At 44.3% G+C, this 19,950-nt stretch overlaps 1 protein-coding gene and 1 long non-coding RNA gene across 2 annotated transcripts; one reads left to right on the top strand and one right to left on the bottom strand.

Annotated features, from left to right (window-relative positions):
* The first annotated feature begins 199 nt into the window (after positions 1-199).
* On the top strand, positions 200-10,741 carry ipo8 (importin 8). Its single transcript, XM_028954456.1, has 25 exons — positions 200-347; positions 677-758; positions 1,557-1,713; positions 1,793-1,951; positions 2,823-2,979; positions 3,057-3,146; positions 3,259-3,353; positions 3,467-3,551; positions 4,437-4,571; positions 4,660-4,759; positions 4,838-4,914; positions 5,026-5,142; positions 5,223-5,312; positions 6,427-6,592; positions 6,710-6,870; positions 6,990-7,115; positions 7,583-7,649; positions 7,771-7,896; positions 7,979-8,076; positions 8,155-8,250; positions 8,378-8,598; positions 8,675-8,880; positions 9,130-9,348; positions 9,453-9,579; positions 9,686-10,741. Coding segments are annotated over exons 1-25 (3,042 nt in total). The 5' UTR covers positions 200-263; the 3' UTR covers positions 9,687-10,741.
* Positions 10,742-12,836: 2,095 nt separating this feature from the next.
* Positions 12,837-14,517, bottom strand: LOC114765153 (uncharacterized). Its single transcript, XR_003742585.1, has 2 exons — positions 14,488-14,517; positions 12,837-14,398 (listed from the first exon to the last, which is right to left on the bottom strand). It is a non-coding gene; the product is annotated as an uncharacterized LOC114765153 (long non-coding RNA).
* Positions 14,518-19,950: the final 5,433 nt, after the last annotated feature.

A 19,950-nucleotide genomic window follows, 5' to 3' on the forward strand; every position in this document is an offset into this window, starting at 1 on the left:
TTTTCAGCAATTGACTCTTGGTGCAATAATAAAAAAAAAAACGCCCGCTGATTTTGAACGTTTATGACCGTTCTTTATTAAACTCAATGCCGCTTGAAAGGAGCGGACGTGGCAACTCCGTTTCCATGGCTGCCGTGCTCTTTGCCGTAAACCGTCTCTCTTTGCGGGGCCTTTGCGACAGCCGCCCGCGCTCGGCGGTAAAGCGGCAGGCCGATTGCAGAGCGGCGGACCGAGGAGAAAACCGCCGACGGGCTGCCGATCCCATGGATCCCGACAGGATCGTGCAGGCGCTGAAGGGAACCATAGACCCCGGCCTGCGAATCGCGGCGGAGAATGAGCTCAAACAGGTGGGCAGCGCCGCGGACGTCCTCTCCGTCCAGCGCCGCCGTTCTGGTCCGGGTCCGAACCGGTTCAGGGGGTTCCGGGGGGCTGCGCTGCAGGCCCGGCCCGGCCCGGGTCGGGACCGGGTCCCGGATAGATGCGCCGGTTTACCGGGCGTCGTGTTGTGGACGTGTGCGGTTGTCGCTTGTTGTAAATGTTAGTTTGTGTTTTGAAGTTAAGTCCGTCACGTCTTCAATAATGAAATCTTTATTTAAAAAGAGTTAAAATCTGATAAAACACCAGATTAAACGTGCACGTCGTGTCCCTCGTAACGTTTTAAATTCTCTCGGTTCAGTCTTTCAAGATCATCAACTTCGCGCCAACGCTGCTGCAGATCATCACTTCAGAACAAGTGGAGTTTCCAGTTCGCCAGGCAGGTGGGTTTATATACACACACACACACACACACACTTATATATATACACACACATACACACACTCATATATGCACACACACTTATATATGCACACACATTCACACACAAACCCATCCAGACACGGACAGGGACCGGATGTACAGAATTGTGCAAAAGTCTCAGGCACCAATTTTATAGCAAAGCAGTGAGGACAAAATACTGATTGTTACTAATGTAACAAAAAACATTGATTTAAATACTCATTCACATAAATCGTTTATTGCAGAATTTCCTTGACATGATGTGTGTAGTGAAAGAGCAGAAATACAATATTATTCTCCGACTGTAGGAGTTTATCATTCATTATTTTACAGAGTTGGGATAGACCGACACCCAGTTCTTCCAGCCCCTCTCTACACATCAACATTATTATTAATTACCACTTTTTTATCAGGGTTTTACACTTTTAGGGAGTCCCTTACATTTACATATAAAGTCTCTCTTATCCAGAGCGACTTACAATCAGTAGTTACAGGGACAGTCCCCCCCCCTGGAGACACTCAGGGTTAAGTATCTTGCTACACAATGGTAGTAAGTGGGATTTGAACCTGGGTCTTCTGGTTCATAGGCGAGTGTGTCACTACCACCCTTTCACAACTCTTTCCTGAAAAACCTTTCATTCTTGTTGCTGTTTTATCCATGTTGGAAATTCACCAGAAGAAAGCCGCCCCTGATCTTCAAATTTTTCGGCACAACTTTGTCTGGTCACGCGCACTGAGATAATTGTAGTTCGTGACGTGAAATGTTGTGACTGTGCAGCCGCCATCTACCTGAAGAACATGATGGGCCAGTACTGGCAGGACCGGGAACCGGCGCCGGGGGAGGTGGTGTTTCCCTTCAACATCCACGAGAACGACCGGCAGCAGATCCGAGACAACGTGGTGGAGGCCATCATCCGCTGCCCCGAATCCATCCGGTGCGTCCGCCAACACGCCCGCGTTCTCCCGGGTTCTCCCGGGTTCCGTGCTCTGTGCTGACGTATTTCTGGTGGACAGGGCCCAGCTGACCGTGTGCCTGCGCGTCATCATCAAGCACGACTTCCCCGGCCGGTGGACCGCCGTCGTGGACAAGATCGCCCTCTACCTCCAGTCCCAGAACAGCGGGAGCTGGTACGGCAGCCTGCTGTCCCTGTACCAGCTGGTGAAGACGTACGAGTGAGTCCCGCACGGTTGCCGCGGTAACTGCATCTCCGGAGGGCGAACTCTGCTGCAGAGTTTCTAAAATAATCTGAGAGCGCTCCTGTTCTAAATTTTACAAATCACTATTTCCAGACTAATAATAGAAATTATTACTATTTTTAAGGTCCCCTGACATGAAAATGTGACTTTGTGAGATGATTTAACATTAATACGAGTTCCCTGAACCCGTCTATGGTCCTGCAGTGGCCAGAAATGGCGATAGGTTCCGAGAGCGGCAGCTCAGACGGTCGGATCTGGAACTTGTCCCCTTATGATGGCATAAGGAGAAAGGTTACCTCCTGTTTCTCATGCTTTTTCTGCCCTAAAACATTATCTCCACCGACCATGATGGCTTCCATACGTGCGAAGCATTCAAGTCGCACAAATGTATTTAAATTTTTTTTTTTAAGTTCCATCACGCGAGAATGCGAAGAACCGGCGGGTTCGTTTTATTTTTTCTTGGGAAAACGCCGACACGACGTTCTGTCTGCTCCTCCTCATTAGCATTTAAAGCAACAGACGGTGAAACTCGGCGTCCTGGGAAATCTCATTGTGGGACTGGATCAAAGTGGCTGGAATTCTGCACCACGGCTGAATTTCGGAAAGAGACTTTAGATACAGAATTAGGGGACCGACGAGACCGAAATAAAAGGGGAAAAAATTGAACAAAATTTCATGTCAGGAGACCTTTAAAACTGAGGATGATTGTAAATGCCTCAGAACTTTTGGAATGCATCAGATGTTTCTCTTCACGTGACCAGCTGCCGTGGCATAACTCTGCTTCGCAGCATCTGGAGGACAGGAGATGACCCCACGATGCCATGATTAATAATAAAATCGTTGGCAGGTTTAAGAAGGCGGAGGAGCGGGACCCGCTGCTGGCCGCCATGCAGCTCTTTCTGCCCCGCCTCCAACAGCTCATCGGGCAGCTGCTGCCCGACGCCACCATCTTCTCCGTGCTCATTCAGAAGCAGATCCTGAAAATCTTCCACGCGCTCATCCAGGTAGCCGCATCTAACGACCTTGTTTTGGGGGGTGAGCTGGTCTTGTTGATGGGCGGGGCCTCTGTTCTCTGGTGCAGTATTCTCTGCCGCTGCAACTGGTCGGCAACACCGTGATGACCCAGTGGATGGAGATCCTGAGGGCCGTCATCGACCGTGACGTTCCTCCGGTAAGAGATTGTACATGAATTGCAGACTGAAAGTCGCGCTTGACCCCTGACCTCAGTGTGCTACGAGCCTATGAATGTTGTCAAATGGCAGGCTCTATGTTGTGGTTGCTAGGAGACGTTGGAGGTTGATGAGGATGACCGTCCTCAGTTGGTGTGGTGGAAGTGTAAGAAGTGGTCTCTGCACATCGTCACCAGGCTTTTTGAAAGGTGATTGTCGGCCATCTTCTATCTTTTATAACTTTTTTTTAATTAGTCTTGAATCTGCTAAATGTGTCTTAATGGAAAAAACACGTCAAATTAACACCAGAATCTGGCTTTAGGTATGGAAGTCCAGGCAATGTGACAAAAGAGTATTTTGAATTTGCCGATTTTTTCCTGAAGACGTACGCCGTCGGCATACAGCAGGTGAGCAGAGATGTCTTTTTACTCCACGTGAGGTGGGCGGAGCTTCATACCTATACTGGTTTCTGCCGTTTCTGTCTTCATTTCGGTTTTGGTCGAGTCTTTGAGTCAAGCTGTCATTTTAGTCTTTATTACTCTTTTTCTTTATCACGTCCAGACTCATTTTATTCTAGTCACGTTTCAGTCGACTAAAAGTCTGAATATTTTTGTCTTATTTTAGTCATAATTATCCTTGAATATTTTATATATATTAACTAATAATGCAATTCTATTTAACCCAGTCAATATAGTACAAGTACAGAGTAAAACAGACAAAAACAACATTTTCTTTTAGTCAAACCCATTTCATAATGAAAACAAGGTTATCTTATTATTATATTACTGTCACCTTATAGACTCAAGAATACTCTTCATCCATTCCAGTGGCACCATATAAGCCGCCCATATATGCATGGTAGATGCATGGTAACCCGCCACCATGCATCTCTATAACCCGCCACCATGCATCTCTATAACCCGCCACCATGCATCTCTATAACCCGCCACCATGCATCTATATAACCCGCCACCATGCATCTATATAACCCGCCACCATGCATCTATATAACCCGCCACCATGCATCTATATAACCCGCCACCATGCATCTATATAACCCGCCACCATGCATCTATATAACCCGCCACCATACATCTATATAACCCGCCACCATGCATCTATATAACCCGCCACCATGCATCTATATAACCCGCCAACATGCATCTATATAACCCGCCACCATACATCTATATAACCCACCACCATGCATCTATATAACCCACCACCATGCATCTATAACCCACCTGGTCTCAGGTTCATCACGTTAGAAACGCTGTTTGTGTGTTTTGTAGGTTCTGCTGAAGATCGTCGATCAGCACAGACAGAAACAGTACGTTGCCCCTCGCGTTCTCCAGCAGACGCTCAACTACCTGAACCAGGGCGTGGCCCACTCGCTCACCTGGAAGCAGATGAAGCCTCACATGCAGGTGCGCCTCTGGACGACCGAAGGTCGCCCCGGCCGCGTCGATCCCCATGTCGCTCAGCGCGACCTCTTCTTCTTCTTCCCCTCCGCAGACGATAAGCCGCGAGGTGATCTTCCCCCTCATGTGCTACAAGGACGAGGATGAGAAGCTCTGGCAGGAGGACCCGTACGAATACATCCGCATGAAGTTCAGTGAGTGCAGGAACCCCGCCCCCTCGTGGCCATGGTGGGACTTCTGAGGCGTAACTGCAGCGACTCTGTCTCTTCCAGACGCGTACGACGACCACGTTTTCCCCGCCACAGCTGCCCAGAGCCTCCTGTGCAAAGCTGCGAGGAAGAGAAAAGAGGTGAGTGTGTGAGTGTGTGTGTTTTGTTCTACTCTATGGGATGTGAATGAGGCGCTGGCTTGAAACTGACAGCTGATGAAGATCTGCCCTCCACCCGGTCCTCGTTGCCAGGTTCTGCCCCAGATGATGGAGTTCTGCCACCAGATCCTGGTGGACCCAAACGCTGACCCCCGGAGGAAGGACGGAGCGCTGCACGTCATCGGCTCGCTGGCTGAGCTCTTGCTGAAGGTGCCAGATGCGGAACGGGGAGCGTTGCCCGCGATCGTGTCCGGGGTGTGACGTTTGTCCTCTCGTCTCCCCGCCTGTAGAAGCGCCTGTACCGGGACCAGATGGAGCTCATGCTGCAGAACTACGTCTTCCCTCTGCTCAACTCCGGCCTCGGCTACCTGCGTGCGAGGGTGAGTCCGGGCCCGGCGCAGGCCTGATCCCGGTCCTGTGTGTTTTAAACTGACCCCTGACCTCTGTGCCCGCAGTCCTGTTGGACCCTGCGCCTGGTGAATGTGAGTCGAAGGCGTGACTTTGGTTGGGTGTTTTGGTTCTGGTGACTTTCACAGTGGAGGGTTTGGTTTACTTGGTATGAATTAGAGGCGTGAACCTTCACTGCACTCATGATTCGATTACGACTATCAGTGCCTCGATTACCATGACGCATCATTTTTCTATCGATTTTTCTACATCTACAACTTCACGTTATGTTTTTAAATAAGTCAGTGAGATGAGAGTTAATTTCCTCATTCATACGTTGAAAGTGAAGTGATTGTCACATGTGATACACAGCAGCACAGCACATGGTGCACACAGTGAAATTTGTCCTCTGCTTTTAACCATCACTCTGAGTGAGCAGTGGGCAGCCATGACAGGTGCCCGGGGAGCAGTGTGTGGGGATGGCACCTTGGCGGGTCGGGATTCGAACCGGCAACCTTCTGATTACGGGGCCACTTCCTTAACCGCTAGGCCACCACTGCCCCATCTGGCATCCCTTAGGGTGAGAGTGCACTGCGTCAATTTCATGAAAATCCTAGTTAAAAAGTAGTGCCTGTGGTGACTGTGGTGGCCTGATCTGAGCACAGCGGCACTCTGGGTAGGTAAAGAGTGGCAAGCAAACACCAGTGAACCAGTGAAAGCAGCTACGAAGCAAAAGCGCGTATGGCGTTCAGAGGGCGTTTACGTCAAGCGTTCCTATGGACGAGGAGCTGTACTCAGATCAGTCCTCTACAGTCACTACCGGCACTACTTTTTAACTAGAATTTTTATACCGCTGCCAGAAAACCAGCAAGCAACGGCATTATGATCATGTTCTGATTCTGGTGATGACATTAATTTCAACACCCCTCGCATGAATGCAGTCAGGCTAATATAGAAGAACCCAGTCAGGTCAGACGTTCTAGCTGGTTATGAAGTGTCCGTCGTCATTCATCTGTGGAACTTTCACCTACTCACCACCAGGTGGAGTCACACATGCACTGCAGCACATATCAAGGTGTGTGTGTGTGTGTATGTGTGTGTTTGCAGTCGTGTTGGGTTCTGCACTCGTTCAGCCCACTGAAGTTCCATGATGAGCTGGTCCTGAGGAACGCGGTCGAGTTGGTCAAACAGGATCTCCTCACCGACAAGGAGATGCCCGTTAAAGTGGAGGCAGCCATCGCCCTGCAGACGCTCGTCAGCAACCAGGAGCAAGGTCACACACACACACACACACATACACACACAAACACAAAGTTCCAGTGAAAACATAACATGCCGTTTACAGCACCAAGATCTCCTCACCTCATCTACATCTTCCTCCTCCCTTCAGCTAAGGTCTACATCCGCCCCTACATCCGGCCCGTAATGCAGGAGCTGCTCCACGTCATCAAGGAGACGGAGAACGATGACCTGACCAACGTCATCCAGAAGATGATCTGCGAGTACAACGAGGAGGTGGCGCTGATCGCCGTGGAGATGACGCAGAACCTGGTACTGCTGTCCCCGCCATGCTTATTTCCCTCGGTTCATAACTGCATTTGCCTTTTATATTGTATATGTATTTATTATCATATCTCAGAATTATTATTATTATTTTTTTCCCCCGTCAGGCGGAGATCTTCCGTAAATTGTTGGACAGCGAGGAATACGAGGAGTGTGAAGACAAAACAGTGACGGCCCTCGGCATCCTCAGCACCATCGACACCATCCTCACTGTCATGGAGGACCATAAAGAGGTAACACACTCACTCGCACACGTTTATACTGCGGCTGTAACGATGCAGTGAACTTCATGATCACGTCACAGTCACAGTTAACAGATGCAGAGAAATTCTGATTGAAAAAAAGTTACTTGTTTATATAAACTGTAAAATAATGAACAAAAGTGCTACATGCAAAAAAAAAAAAAAAAAGAGAAGTCAAGTGATTGTCATTGTGATGCACAGCCGACGGTGCACACGGTGAAATGTGTCCTCTGCATTTAACCATCACCCTGAGTGAGCAGTGGGCGGCCATGACAGGCGCCCGGGGAGCAGTGTGTGGGGACGGTGCTTTGCTCAGTGGCACCTTGGCGGGTCAGGATTCGAATCGTCAACCTTCTGATTACGGGGCCGCTTCCTTAACCGCCCGGCCACCGCTGCCCCTCTAGGCCGCCACTGCCCCTAATGAATAATACGAACATGTATATTATTTCCTTTTCCAGATTACTCAGCAGCTGGAGGGAATCTGTTTGCAGGTGATTGGCCTGGTCCTGCAGAAACCCATTGTAGGTACGGATTATGTACGGAATAGATCGCATTTTTATGTTGTGTTTGGTATGAACGCATTTGACACGATGAGTGCGGGATGAGCGTTTTGACGGATATTTTTCATGTTTCCGCTGCTCCGTAGAGTTTTATGAGGAGATCCTGTCGCTGGCGTTCGGCCTGACGTGTCAGACCATCTCGCCGCAGATGTGGCAGCTCCTCGGCGTTCTCTACGACGTCTTCCAGCACGACTGCTTCGACTACTTCACAGGTACCGCCAGAAGACCCAAACCCCGGTTTCTACCCGGGACGCCCGCATCCCCCAACACCTTTTTATCCCCCTCCTCATGCAGACATGATGCCTCTGCTGCACAACTACGTGACGGTGGATACGGACATGCTGCTCTCCAGTCCCAAACACCTGGAGGTCATCTACACCATGTGCAAGAAAGTGAGGGGACGCTCCGTTCCGGTTTTTACGTCCCCAGGTTGGTGCAAAACTTTGACCTTTTTGTCCTCTGACCTGCAGGTGTTGACCAGTGATGCTGGAGAGGACGCTGAATGTCACGCCGCCAAACTTCTGGAGGTCATAATCCTGCAGTGCCGGGGGAGGGGCATCGACCAGGTGAGAGAAGGGGAGGATCTTGCAGGATGGAGCAACGTCTGGAGTTGGGAAACACACTGAGCTTGTGTGTGTGTGTGTGTGTGTGTGTGTGTGTGTGTGTGTGTGTGTGTGTGTGTGTGTGTGTCAGTGTATTCCCGTGTTCGTGGAAGCCGTTCTGGAGCGGTTGACGCGTGGCGTGAAGTCGAGTGAGTTGAGGACCATGTGTCTCCAGGTGGCCATAGCCGCTCTGTACTATAACCCCGCCCTCCTGCTGCACACGTTGGACAACATCCGTTTCCCACACAGCCCTGAGCCAATCACAGCGCAGTTCATCAACCAGTGGATGAACGACACCGAGTTCTTCCTGGGGTAGGACGAGTGCTTCAGACTCGCCTATAGATCCTGGTTGTGAAGGACCATCCCCAACCTCTCCTTCACCCTGCAGCCTCCATGACCGGAAGATGTGCATCATCGGCCTGAGCGTCCTGATGGAGCTGTCCAGCCGGCCGGCTGCGGTGGAGGGCGTCGCCGGGCAGATCATCCCCTCCATCCTGCTCCTCTTCCTGGGCCTGAAGCACCTTTACTCCACCCGACTCCTCCACAAACCAGACGCCCTCTGCAGGGGGACATGCGCCGAGGACGAGGAGAACGGTGAGACGTTCTGAATCCAAGATGTAGAACCTCATTTCATCCAATTTAGAAGGATGAAAATCGATCAAATTTCCAGAAGGTGGCAGTAATGATCTTCTCTGACACTGTCAAATAATATAAAAAAGTTGAGATGTTCAAACTGTTTTTCTTTTAAAGGAATATTATTCTGATTTGTCATTCAGCAAAAGTCTTTTCATGATCAGAAACTACATTTTAATCAAAGGTGTGGTGGTGATGATGATTTTGCAGAGGAGATTCCCAGTGATGAAGATGAGGTGAACGAGAGCCGGAACTCCATGCAGCAGTCGTCCAGCGTGCAGTCTGGGCGCGGGGACGAAGACGAGGAGGACGAGGATGACTACTGGGATGAGGAGGGGCTGGAGGGGACGCCGCTGGAGGAGTACAGTACGCCCGTAGACTACGACAACGGAGAAAACGAGTACCAGTTCTTCACGGCGGCGCTGCTGCGTACGTATGGCCGTGTGTGTGTGTGCGTGCGTGTGTGGGTGTGCGCGTGTGTGTGTGTGCGCGCGTGCACGTGTGTGTGGTATAAAGTTGTCGTTGTGCCGCAGGTGTACAGAGTTCGGACCCGGTCTGGTACCAGACGCTCACAGCGACACTCAGTGACGACCAGAAGAAGCAGCTGCAGGAAATTTACAGCCTGGCGCAGCCGCTTGGCCCTGCTGGCATGGGCCACTGGTGAGGGAGTGTGCGTGTGTGCGTGTGTGCGTGTGTGTGTGTGTGTGTGTGTGTGTTTTTGTTATTCAGTTCGTCAGTCTAAATCTTCCCTGCTTGCTTCTTTTAGAGACATTTTGGTTGGACCAGGTCAGAAGTTCTGGATTTTGAGCTGCAGCCGGAGGATTCGACCCAGAATCCACTTCACCTTTTATTCTGCAGCTTAGAGCAAATACACACACACACACACACACACACACAGACAAACCTGCGTAAATTTTGATCATCAGGGAGGTTCTGGTCCAGGTCTCTGCTTGGTGGGTGTGTGTGTGTGTGTGTGTGTGTGTGTGTGTGTTCTCCACATCCCTTTCTGTCGTGTTCTGTTTCAGTTCAGAATCTGATAAAAGTTGTGTTCTCTGTAAACTGAGTTGAACTCCGACCCCTGACACACTCAACTGGAATGGATCACCAGCTCCTGGGAGAAGATCCGCTTTTCAGTGCTGGATGGAGTGTGTGTGTGTGTGTGTGTGTGTGCACGCACCCAGCACATTACAATCCAGCAACCTCCCAACACACACAATCAAATACGTTTCTGGAGCCAGAGTCAGGTCGGACCTAGACATCCATGTCTCACGTCCAGGACTGGACTCTGAAACATGAACCATGTAGACGGCGGGACTGACCGCTTTTTCTTTTTTCTTTTTTTTTTCTTTTTTTTGTAGCAGATTACATTTTTCTGAATTAACTTAAGAAATCCATAAAAAATTATGTAACATACAGCATTTCTTTTTTTATCTGCTGTTTCATTTGTGTTTGTGTGTGTTCACATTCATAAAGAAATTATGTAAAACTACTGCAAATACCGCAAATGATCTTTGAAACGGGGGAGCGTTATGTGACAGCAGGATTTTATACATTTTTACTGCATTTATCAAATGCCCTTATCCAGGGGAACTGGGACAGTCTCTGGAGACACTCACGGTTTAGTAAGTGGGGTTTGAACTTGGGACTTTGTGGTCTTCAGGTTCATAGGTGACTAGGTAGGACTCACTAGGCTGCTACGCATCACCTTTTATTGCAGCCACTATAATGCATGTTAATGGCTATAGATTACAGGATCGACGCTTTTTAAAAATCAAAAGTGGTGACATTGTTTCACATCATCAATAAATTTAAATGAATAAGAGAGAAGGAAAACTGAATTTATTTTAAAAACTCATGATTAACTTCTGCTGACAATATGACTCACACATAATAATACTTATTTTCTCATGTAGGAAATGCACAAAATATAAGAACATTGTTTTAATTGTTTTATAAGACATATTTAAGCATCTAAAATCTAGAAAATCATAATAAAGACCTACAGGCACAAATAGAAGAAGATATGCAAGAAAATAATCTTTATCTGATTTGTTTAGACAAAGATCAGAAAAATCCTCTAGAATTTGCTCAAAATGTGTCGTAAGTAGAACATTACATTCATATCTAATTCCAACACATTCATGATGAACTATGAAGGTCCTGGTTATTCTTGTCTTCTGAGAATTCCAGCCTGTCCTGGAGCATTAGACAAAAATCTGGTCCATCCTGGGTGATTTTTTTACAGTCAATGCTCCCGTAGAAGCTCCAGTCAATGCGCCGGTGAAACCTCCGGTTGAAGCTCCCGTAGAAGCTCCGGTCAATGCTGTTCATTCATAGTTTTGATGCCTTCAGTGAGAATCTACCAATGTAAATGGTCATGAAAATAAAGAAAACACATTGAATGAGAAGGTGTGTTCCAAACCTTTGGCCTGTTCTGTGCACCTGACTGTCCAGTTATACTGTGTTTCATGCTTTATGCTTCAAGCTCTACTGGTATGATCCCATAAAAAAATCTGATGTACACTCCCGCACCGCACCAGTATGTATGCAGAAAGAAAGGATTTTATTTTTCATGCATGCCATGATATTTTTTTCTTATCGAAGTATCTAATGTAAAACTTTTAAAAATATGAATGCATCTGAGAATTAATTTGTAGCTTAATTAATTGATATGGGATAAATATTCTGTGATTCTCATCCATTCCAGATCATAGACATGAACAAATACTTGTTGTCGTTCTGAGCTTGTGTTGAATAACTATTCTTGTTCTTGCTTAATATTCTTGTTCATGTTTAATACATTTGAAGGTTTTCTCTCATTTTCAGCATCATAAGTCCTTATTCTGGCCCATCAACGCTCAAACTTTAGACAAGTTTAAGGATATTATTAATGATTTAAGTCTGCTCCTGTCCATCTGAAGTGCATCATCATGTCTTCTACTGAACCAAACGCTCATTTCTCTTTTGCTCAGATGACTGAGAAGGTTTCTACACTGCCATGTTTCAGAGCACATGCCAGCACCATGTCTCCCTCCAGTTGCTGGAGCAAAAGTGCCCTAGTTCGAGCTCCAGCAGGGTTAGAACAGAAGTTAAAAGTTGGTTGACTCTCACTAGTTTTCCCTTCTGTGCGCCACCGATACAAAACTCACGCCTCATCCCCCATCTTTGATTGTCCCAGCCAAGTCCCCTTATAGCTCAATTAGGACTCAGTTTTGATTTCTGTCCTAAAGGGAGCAGATATTATTCCAGGGTGAAGTTTCTTCTTCTTTGAAAGTGAGTTTATATTGGAACTTAGTTTGGATGATTTTATTAATGCTTTTTTTATGTGTAAATCTGTAGATATTCACGGGTGTGTTTTCCTAAATTAAATTAAATCTTTCATAAATGAATAATGTTAGAAATGTAGTCATCAGAATCTAGAATGAAAATTGTGTTTAAAAGTATTGTGTTTGTGTGCTTGTTGATAATTTTGTAAAAATGATTTTGCTATTTGTTGGGGGGGCAGATGAGTTGATACTCTTTTTGTGATTCATGAGAGAGTTTTCTTTCAATGATTCGGAACTTTAAAAAAATCATACACGACACAATATAAACGTAGTAAACATAGATTCCATTTTTCACCACAAGACATTTTATTTCAGTCCTGCAGTATTTTTTCCTCTCATATGTAGATGATGTGGCATCGTGTCTTGGTTCTTCTGCACTTTAGACTTTACATTTTAATTTTTCCATTCATAATCCAGTCAAACACTATTCTAGTCATGGGAGTGTAAATGCGCACATGGGACAGCACTGATCTAGCAGGTAAGGAAGCAGTTGGTTTCAAGCCCAAACCGTAAAGGTTCAGTGATAATGTACAGAAACACAGGTGCTAATGAGCCAGGTGATTTGAAACCTGATATAAAATATATATAAAATAGAATAGAATGCATTTTATTGTCACTATATGCATGTACATTGACATTAAAATGATGATACACAACTTCCTTCATGATCCTGCTTTCTAAATATATGGGCTAACCTCTGATTAATCTAATTTTATTAAGAATCGTGCAAATCACATCTGGACCAGACCAGGAAGTACAAGTTAGTATTTCATGTCATCTTTTAATGTATTAACACAGTTGTACAACAAAATTGCAACATGTGCACTGACAGGATTGCTGATATGTGCCCCAGCTCCAGAGGCTAAAAGATCAGTCTGAATTCATGATCAGCTTGAATAGTTTGAGCATCACTTTTCTCTTTGGTTGATTATCATACGATCTATCATCTCTATTAGGTTGCCTGTGACATTCACAGCATTCACAAGTTGGGGGAAATGTTGCTCAAAAACATCTGCATTTACTCCTTGAATTAGCACTGTGCCTGTAGATGCATAGAATGCAAATGACAGACCCTTAAATTTTGATTTGTGTTTCTGGATGACGTACATCCATTGAAACAAGGATGGAGTGTGAAAGACCAGAGCGATTATTTGTCCATCACTCTTTCCAGCAACAAACAGACAATGTGGGTTTCCTTGTCTGTGCCTTCTCCTGCGTGAACTGGTATCGACATCATTTGGGTACTCCATCAAAGTCTGCTTTTGTGGTAAAATGTAAAAAAAGAAATAAGGAAATGTAAATATAATGCATAGACAACATACTATGGAATAATTATTAATTCTTAAATTATATGGAAAGTGTATTTGTGAGACTGTAAGGTCTCATCTGAGGGATGAAGTTCTGGCACCTCGCCTCTCACACGCAGGGATAATTTGATGGAGAATGCGGTGCATCCAAGAATGTTCCATCAGGAAGTAAAATCTCATCAGCTGGGGTAGAATGTGTTTTAAGTCAACAATGTGTTTAAGAGTGAACGTGAAAGTGAAGTGATTGTCATTGTGAAACACAGCACACAGTGACACAACAAAATGTGTCCTCTGGTTTTAACCATCACCTTTAATGAGCAGTGGCTGTTCGGGATTTGAACAGTCAACCTTCCGTTTACGGGTTCCGCTTCCTTACCCACTAGGTCATCACTGCCCCAAGACAGAGAAATAATGAGCAAGTTCTGGTTCTCGGCTGCCAGTCAGAACTAGTGAAGAACCTGGACGTGAAATTGCTCACCATCAATCGATCCTGTGTCTTCCACTAGTGTATGTGGTACTAATCAGAACAGCAGAATCACCAGAAAAAAAGACAATTTGAGAAGACGAGCACACAGTCTCAGCAACAGGAAGAGCAGTTGGTCGTTCAGGAGGAACTGTGGGATGAGATCGAAAGGACCATGGATGAGATGGCAAGCAGAAGAGAACTGTAATGTGCTGGATGCTGGTGTCCTGTTTTCACCCTGATCAGGAATTTAGTGCACCACCATTCAACCAACCTGATTCTCTTTAGGATCAAAACAGGATCTTAAGATGAGCAACTAAAGGAAATAGGAAAGTGAGAAAGTGAAAGAAACTTACCCTGGTATAATCAGTCTCTTGATGATTCTGAAAAAGATGTTTTTATGGGTAATATGAATAATAGAGAGAATGGATGAATTGTTGAGTTCACAACATAATAAATGTAAACTGCGTACCTGCCTCTTTGCTCGTTTCCTCAGCTTAGATCTGGATTGATGTAAAAATCTTCTTAAGTATCGCTGGGATGAGTCCAGCTGACACAGCAGGGGATCCTGACCAATCGGAGTTAATGGTATGTTCTAGTCTGTAGGTGTGGTTTTCATGGGTGGTGTTTATACACACTGCATTTTTTTCTTTAAATATTTTGCTCTCTTTTTAATATTTCAGTCAGCAGAATCAAATGTCCATGAATATTGTTTTCAAAATGTAAAAATGAATTGTGTTCAAATGTATTCTATTAGATGCATTAAAAAAAGAAAAATATATATGCAGTGAACATGAAGACGCTGTCTGGAGGATTTTTTTTATTTAAAGTGTCTGTAATTAAACCACTGATCAAGTCACGAAATCTCAATTCAGTTCTTGTCCTAATTCTAATTAGTTCATTTTATTTAATGTATGTGACTGGCAGGTCCAACTAAGAACCCTGACTGTCCGGTTTGGTTTAGTTTTTGTTTCATTTCACGCTTTACACTTCATCACCGCCCAGTTCCAATAAGATGTGGGGAGTTTCTGTTCTGAACATTCTGTACCTTGAACTTCGGCCCCAACCATAACTTGAATTATACCCCTATACGCCTGAGTTATACCCCTATACCTAATTATTGTACATTATGCATTAATTTACAAAAGAAATGTAATCTAAATGAGACAAAACTGAAACTTAAATATGTATACAGACTATAAAAATACTCAAAGAAGACACACAAGACATGACAAATGTGCAAAATAAGCAGAAATGTGCAAAATGATCAGATTTTAGAAGGTGCTTAAGGCTGGAAGTGTATTTATTGTTGAGTTTAACAGTTTTTTGGTGATTTGCAGGGCATTGAGTGCATTGAGAGCTCTGACTGCTTGTGAGAAGAAGCTCTTGTGGTGTCTGGCAGTTACAGTTCTGATGCTGTGGAACCGTCTGCCAGTCGGTCGGCCTTCTTCAGTGTCCTGAGGATGTGCAGGTGTTGCTGGGCTTTCTTGGTGTTGGAGGTGGTGTTGAGGCTCCAGGAGAGGATGTCTGTCATGTGCACACCCAGGAACTTCACGCTGCTGACGATCTCTACAGCAGATCCATCGATGGGTAGTGGGGTGGGGACAGTCGATTTCTTCCAGAAGTTGACAACCATCTCTTTGGTCTTGGTGACATTGAGAGTCAGGTTGTTGCTCCGTCACCTCTCCACCAGATGTTTTATCTCCTCTCATCATTGTTGGTGATGAGCCCCACTACTGTTGTGTCATCTGCGAACTTGATGTGGTTCAAACTGTACTGTGCAGCACAGTCGTGTATCAGTGAACAGCAGTGTGGGGAACCTGTGCTCGGTCTGAGGACCTCTATAGGCTGGGGTGAAAAGAATGGAGATGTGGTCTGATTGTCCTAGGTGGGTGAGGGGTGTCCCCTTGTATCCACGCTGGATATAAGGTCTACTAGGTTGGCACAGGTCTCCTGTGGCGTTTTGGCCCACTCATCCATTACAAATTGTTCCAGCTGGTCCAACCATGGACCTTCAGTTTGAGCACATGCGACAGATTCTCAGTAGGTTGAGGTCTGGACTCATTTCAGTTCTTGTCCTATTTCTAATTAGTTCATGTTCTTTACTGTATGTGACTGGCAGGTCCAGCTAAGAACCCTGACTGTCCATGTTGGTTTAGTTTTATTTTATTTCATGCTTTATGCTTAATCACCGCCCAGTTATTTTCAGCATTGGTTTTTGTTATTATATATTTATATATATTAAAATATATTATTATTATTATACTGTACCTGCAGTATTATTGTGTCCTTATCTCACCTCGTCCTCAATAACATGGTGACACGTGTAAAAAGCCACATTGTATTAGAGATTTTTTCATCATTGTGAATATATAAGAATCTGTGTGTGGAGAGCAGGATCTACATAACACAGGTTCTCACGTCATTTTTGGTTCTTGTTCTTGCATACCATAAATGTTTAAAACATTTGAAGGTTTTCTTTCATTTTCAGCATCAGAAGTCCTTATTCTGGCCCATATTCATATGCTGTATCATTTCTATTAAGTTGCCTGTATCACAGCAATGATAAGTTGGGGGAAATGTTCCTCAAAAACATTTGAATTTACTCCTTGAATTAGCACTGTGTCTGTAGATTCATGGTATGAAAATGCCACAAGTCTTTAAGGTATGTGACTGGCAGGTCCAACTAAGAACCCTGACTGTCCGGTTTGGTTTAGTTTTTGTTTCATTTCACGCTTTATACTTCATGAGTTCCAATAAGATGTGAGGAATTTCTGTTCTAGATTTCTGTTTCTAAGGAGTTACTAAAGATCTACTGATTCATGAAGATCTAACTATATAACAACTGACATATACTCCGGTACCACACCAGTACATGTGCAGCAAGAAAGGATTTAATTTTTCATACATGTACTGATATTCTCTGTTGTTTTTATATAATTCCTCTGTGGTGTTTAAATTAAATTAAATCTGGAGCTAATGTTAAATTACATTCTGTGGTGAATATATAAGAATCTTATATGTGGAGAGCAGGTTCTACATAACACAGCTTTTTGGTTCTTGTTTGACAAGTTGATCATGTATCATATTTTTGACAACATCCCACCCTGATCAGGAATTTGGTGCACCACCAGTCAACCAACCTGTTCTCTCCTTCTTCTCCATGATCTATATGCTGAGATATATGAGAGACTACAGGAAATATGAAATCTTACTGAAATCACTCTATCAAAACCGACCTTGATGTTGGTAAATGGGGACATGAGTCAATTGAATTTACCTCCTTCTATAACCAAAGAAGTAAAAAAAAATTATTTGGTTATATTTTGATGTTTTAATTTGAACATGTGTCCCAACCATGGCCAACTTGAATTATATCCCTGTCCCTAAGAAGGTGGTGGAATATAAAAAAGAAGAGCTACTCTACCTGCCTCTATACCATCCTGTATAGCAGTAGTAAAATTAATATATTACCTTGCATTCATTACATTTACCATTGATGTACAATTGGTACATTCCGTTACCATTGCTGTCACGTACAAGTTACTGCTCTGAAGTAGATTTTTTACTTACCAAATACTTATGGGATGGTAGGTGTCAGCAATGTTCACAAAACCAATCAAGTATCAAGTCTTGAGTGGCAATGTCATGTAAGGTCTCAAGTCTTTAGTCCCAAGTCCAAGTCAAGTTTCCAGTCTCAAGTCTCAAATCAACGTTATGCAGATAATACTGCATTGGTGTATGTTTTAGATTAAAAACATGTACTATATAATTTATTATTATACACTAAATTGATCAGAACATGCACTTCAGAGGGCTTTGAACATGTAAATTAATTTACTTGGTTGAATGATAAAGGTAATAATTACTACATGTATAAAATGACTACATGTTGGAAAAAAACTGCTGTTAAATTATTATAACGGCATTGCTGCAATAATTTTTTGACCATATTGCATTTTTGCAGTAGACTATGCTATTTTGTACAGAGCTCAGGAAAGGTCATTGTAGCTGCACGAAACCAAGGAACGAATGGCCACGCCTCATACTGAAGTTCTGTAGACAATTTCAAACACAAACAAAACTATTTACGATACTTTATCGCCACCAATTGCACTTCTTTGGAAGATTTTAAGCACAAATATTCAAAAGGCAATTCATTTGGCAATTGGCAATGCAATATTCAATGAAAGCATGTAATTGTCAATTCAATATTTTAATTTGATATTACATTTTTACAAAAAAAAATATATATAGAGGGGGTGTTTGCCCATACACCAAACAGGTTAGGACCGCCCCTGTTTTTGCCAATAGAAAGCGTTGATCAAGAGCTTTCATTTGATATGTAAATACCCAGAAATTCACCAATATTAAATGATCAACTGAAATTAATTATATCCAAATTTAGTCGATGCTCTGGTGGAAGTTATAGAAGCTCCAGTCAATGCTCCAATGAAACCTTCGGTGGAAGCTCCAGTAGAAGCTCCAGTCAATGCTCCAATGAAACCTTCGGTGGAAGCTCCAGTAGAAGCTCCAGTCGATGCTCCGATGAAACCTCCGGTGGAAGCTCTGGTGAAAACTCCTGTGGAGGCTCCTGTGGAAGCTGCAGCAGGGTGAAATCTAAATTGTATTTACGCCTACATATTTTACAAAGGCATAGAGAAGTAACGTGACTGGGATTTGGTCTGCTTGTAGTAGTTAAATGATACAGTGATGTTCACATATGGTCTGTCTGTTCGTATCTATGATAACGTGCATTAGTGAGAACAAATCTGTTGAACAGTAGGAAGCCGGTTCCCACCAAGCCTGGCCACTGACCTGGCAGACAGAGGGACTGAACTCCAACAAGTTGACCACAAAGACCCAGGTTCGATCCCCACTTACTGAGCAATGCTGGGGATCACCTGAGATGCATTGATTTAGTCAAGATGAGAAGGCGACGTCCATCATTATGTCCGGGCATTGATGACATCCACAGGCTGCCCTGCTGGCACTGGTGCGCTGGAAGACAGCACGGCATGTGGTCGAGACTGGGAATGGCGGGCAATCAGGGGTGATATTACATCACATCCTGCATCCACCAGTTCTTCTCTTCATCGCTGTCGTCCCTCTCCTGCGTCCAGAAGGGGGCAGTAATGATCGTCTCTCACACAGTTCAATATTATTGAAATGCTGTGATGTAAAAAGATGGATATTAACTAGAGGTGGGCCATATCATATCGACAGGACTGGGGAAAAAAATGAGCATGAAATGCTAATCTTATAGTATACGATGTTGCATCATTACTCAGCAGATACGCAGATCTATTAAAATTGTGACGGTGAAGGCAAACACGTCTGGAAGCTGTACTGCTGAAGAAATAATTCCCAGCTACTTCAGTATTTAAATAATTTGCACGAGTTATCTCGGCTTGTTCCGTGTGTGACATAGTTAATGACTATATCTTTATAAATCTTCTGATTCATGCCAATTTTGCATCACTGCTTGGCCCTGCTGGCATGGTGTGTGTGTTTGTGTGTGTTTTATTATTCGGTTCATCTTTTTTTTTCTCTCCTGTGTGTGCGTAAGAAATACAGGTGATTAATCGGCTGGATTGAGTCCTGAATTTCTACATTTTTATTATTTTTTTTAGCTGGAGACATGTCAGCTTGTGTCTGTACATGAATTGTGTCTTGTTAACTGGAGTTTTTCCAGTTGAAAACGTTTCAAATCTGGAGTCAGCGACACAGACAGGCCAGTACATCATATCATCTGTTATTGAGTTTTTTTATTGAGTCTACATGTAAATCATATCACAGCTCTAATCATCTTGTTTTGTATTATATTCATTGTTAATCATTGTTAATTATTACACAACATTTGTTTCCCACATACATTGGGACAGAAACCCTCCACACCTCTTAATCCTTCATGCTAACTAGAAAAATGGATTAA

Source organism: Denticeps clupeoides, chromosome 15, assembly GCF_900700375.1.
Source record: "Denticeps clupeoides chromosome 15, fDenClu1.1, whole genome shotgun sequence".
Classification (NCBI taxonomy): Eukaryota; Metazoa; Chordata; class Actinopteri; order Clupeiformes; family Denticipitidae; genus Denticeps; species Denticeps clupeoides.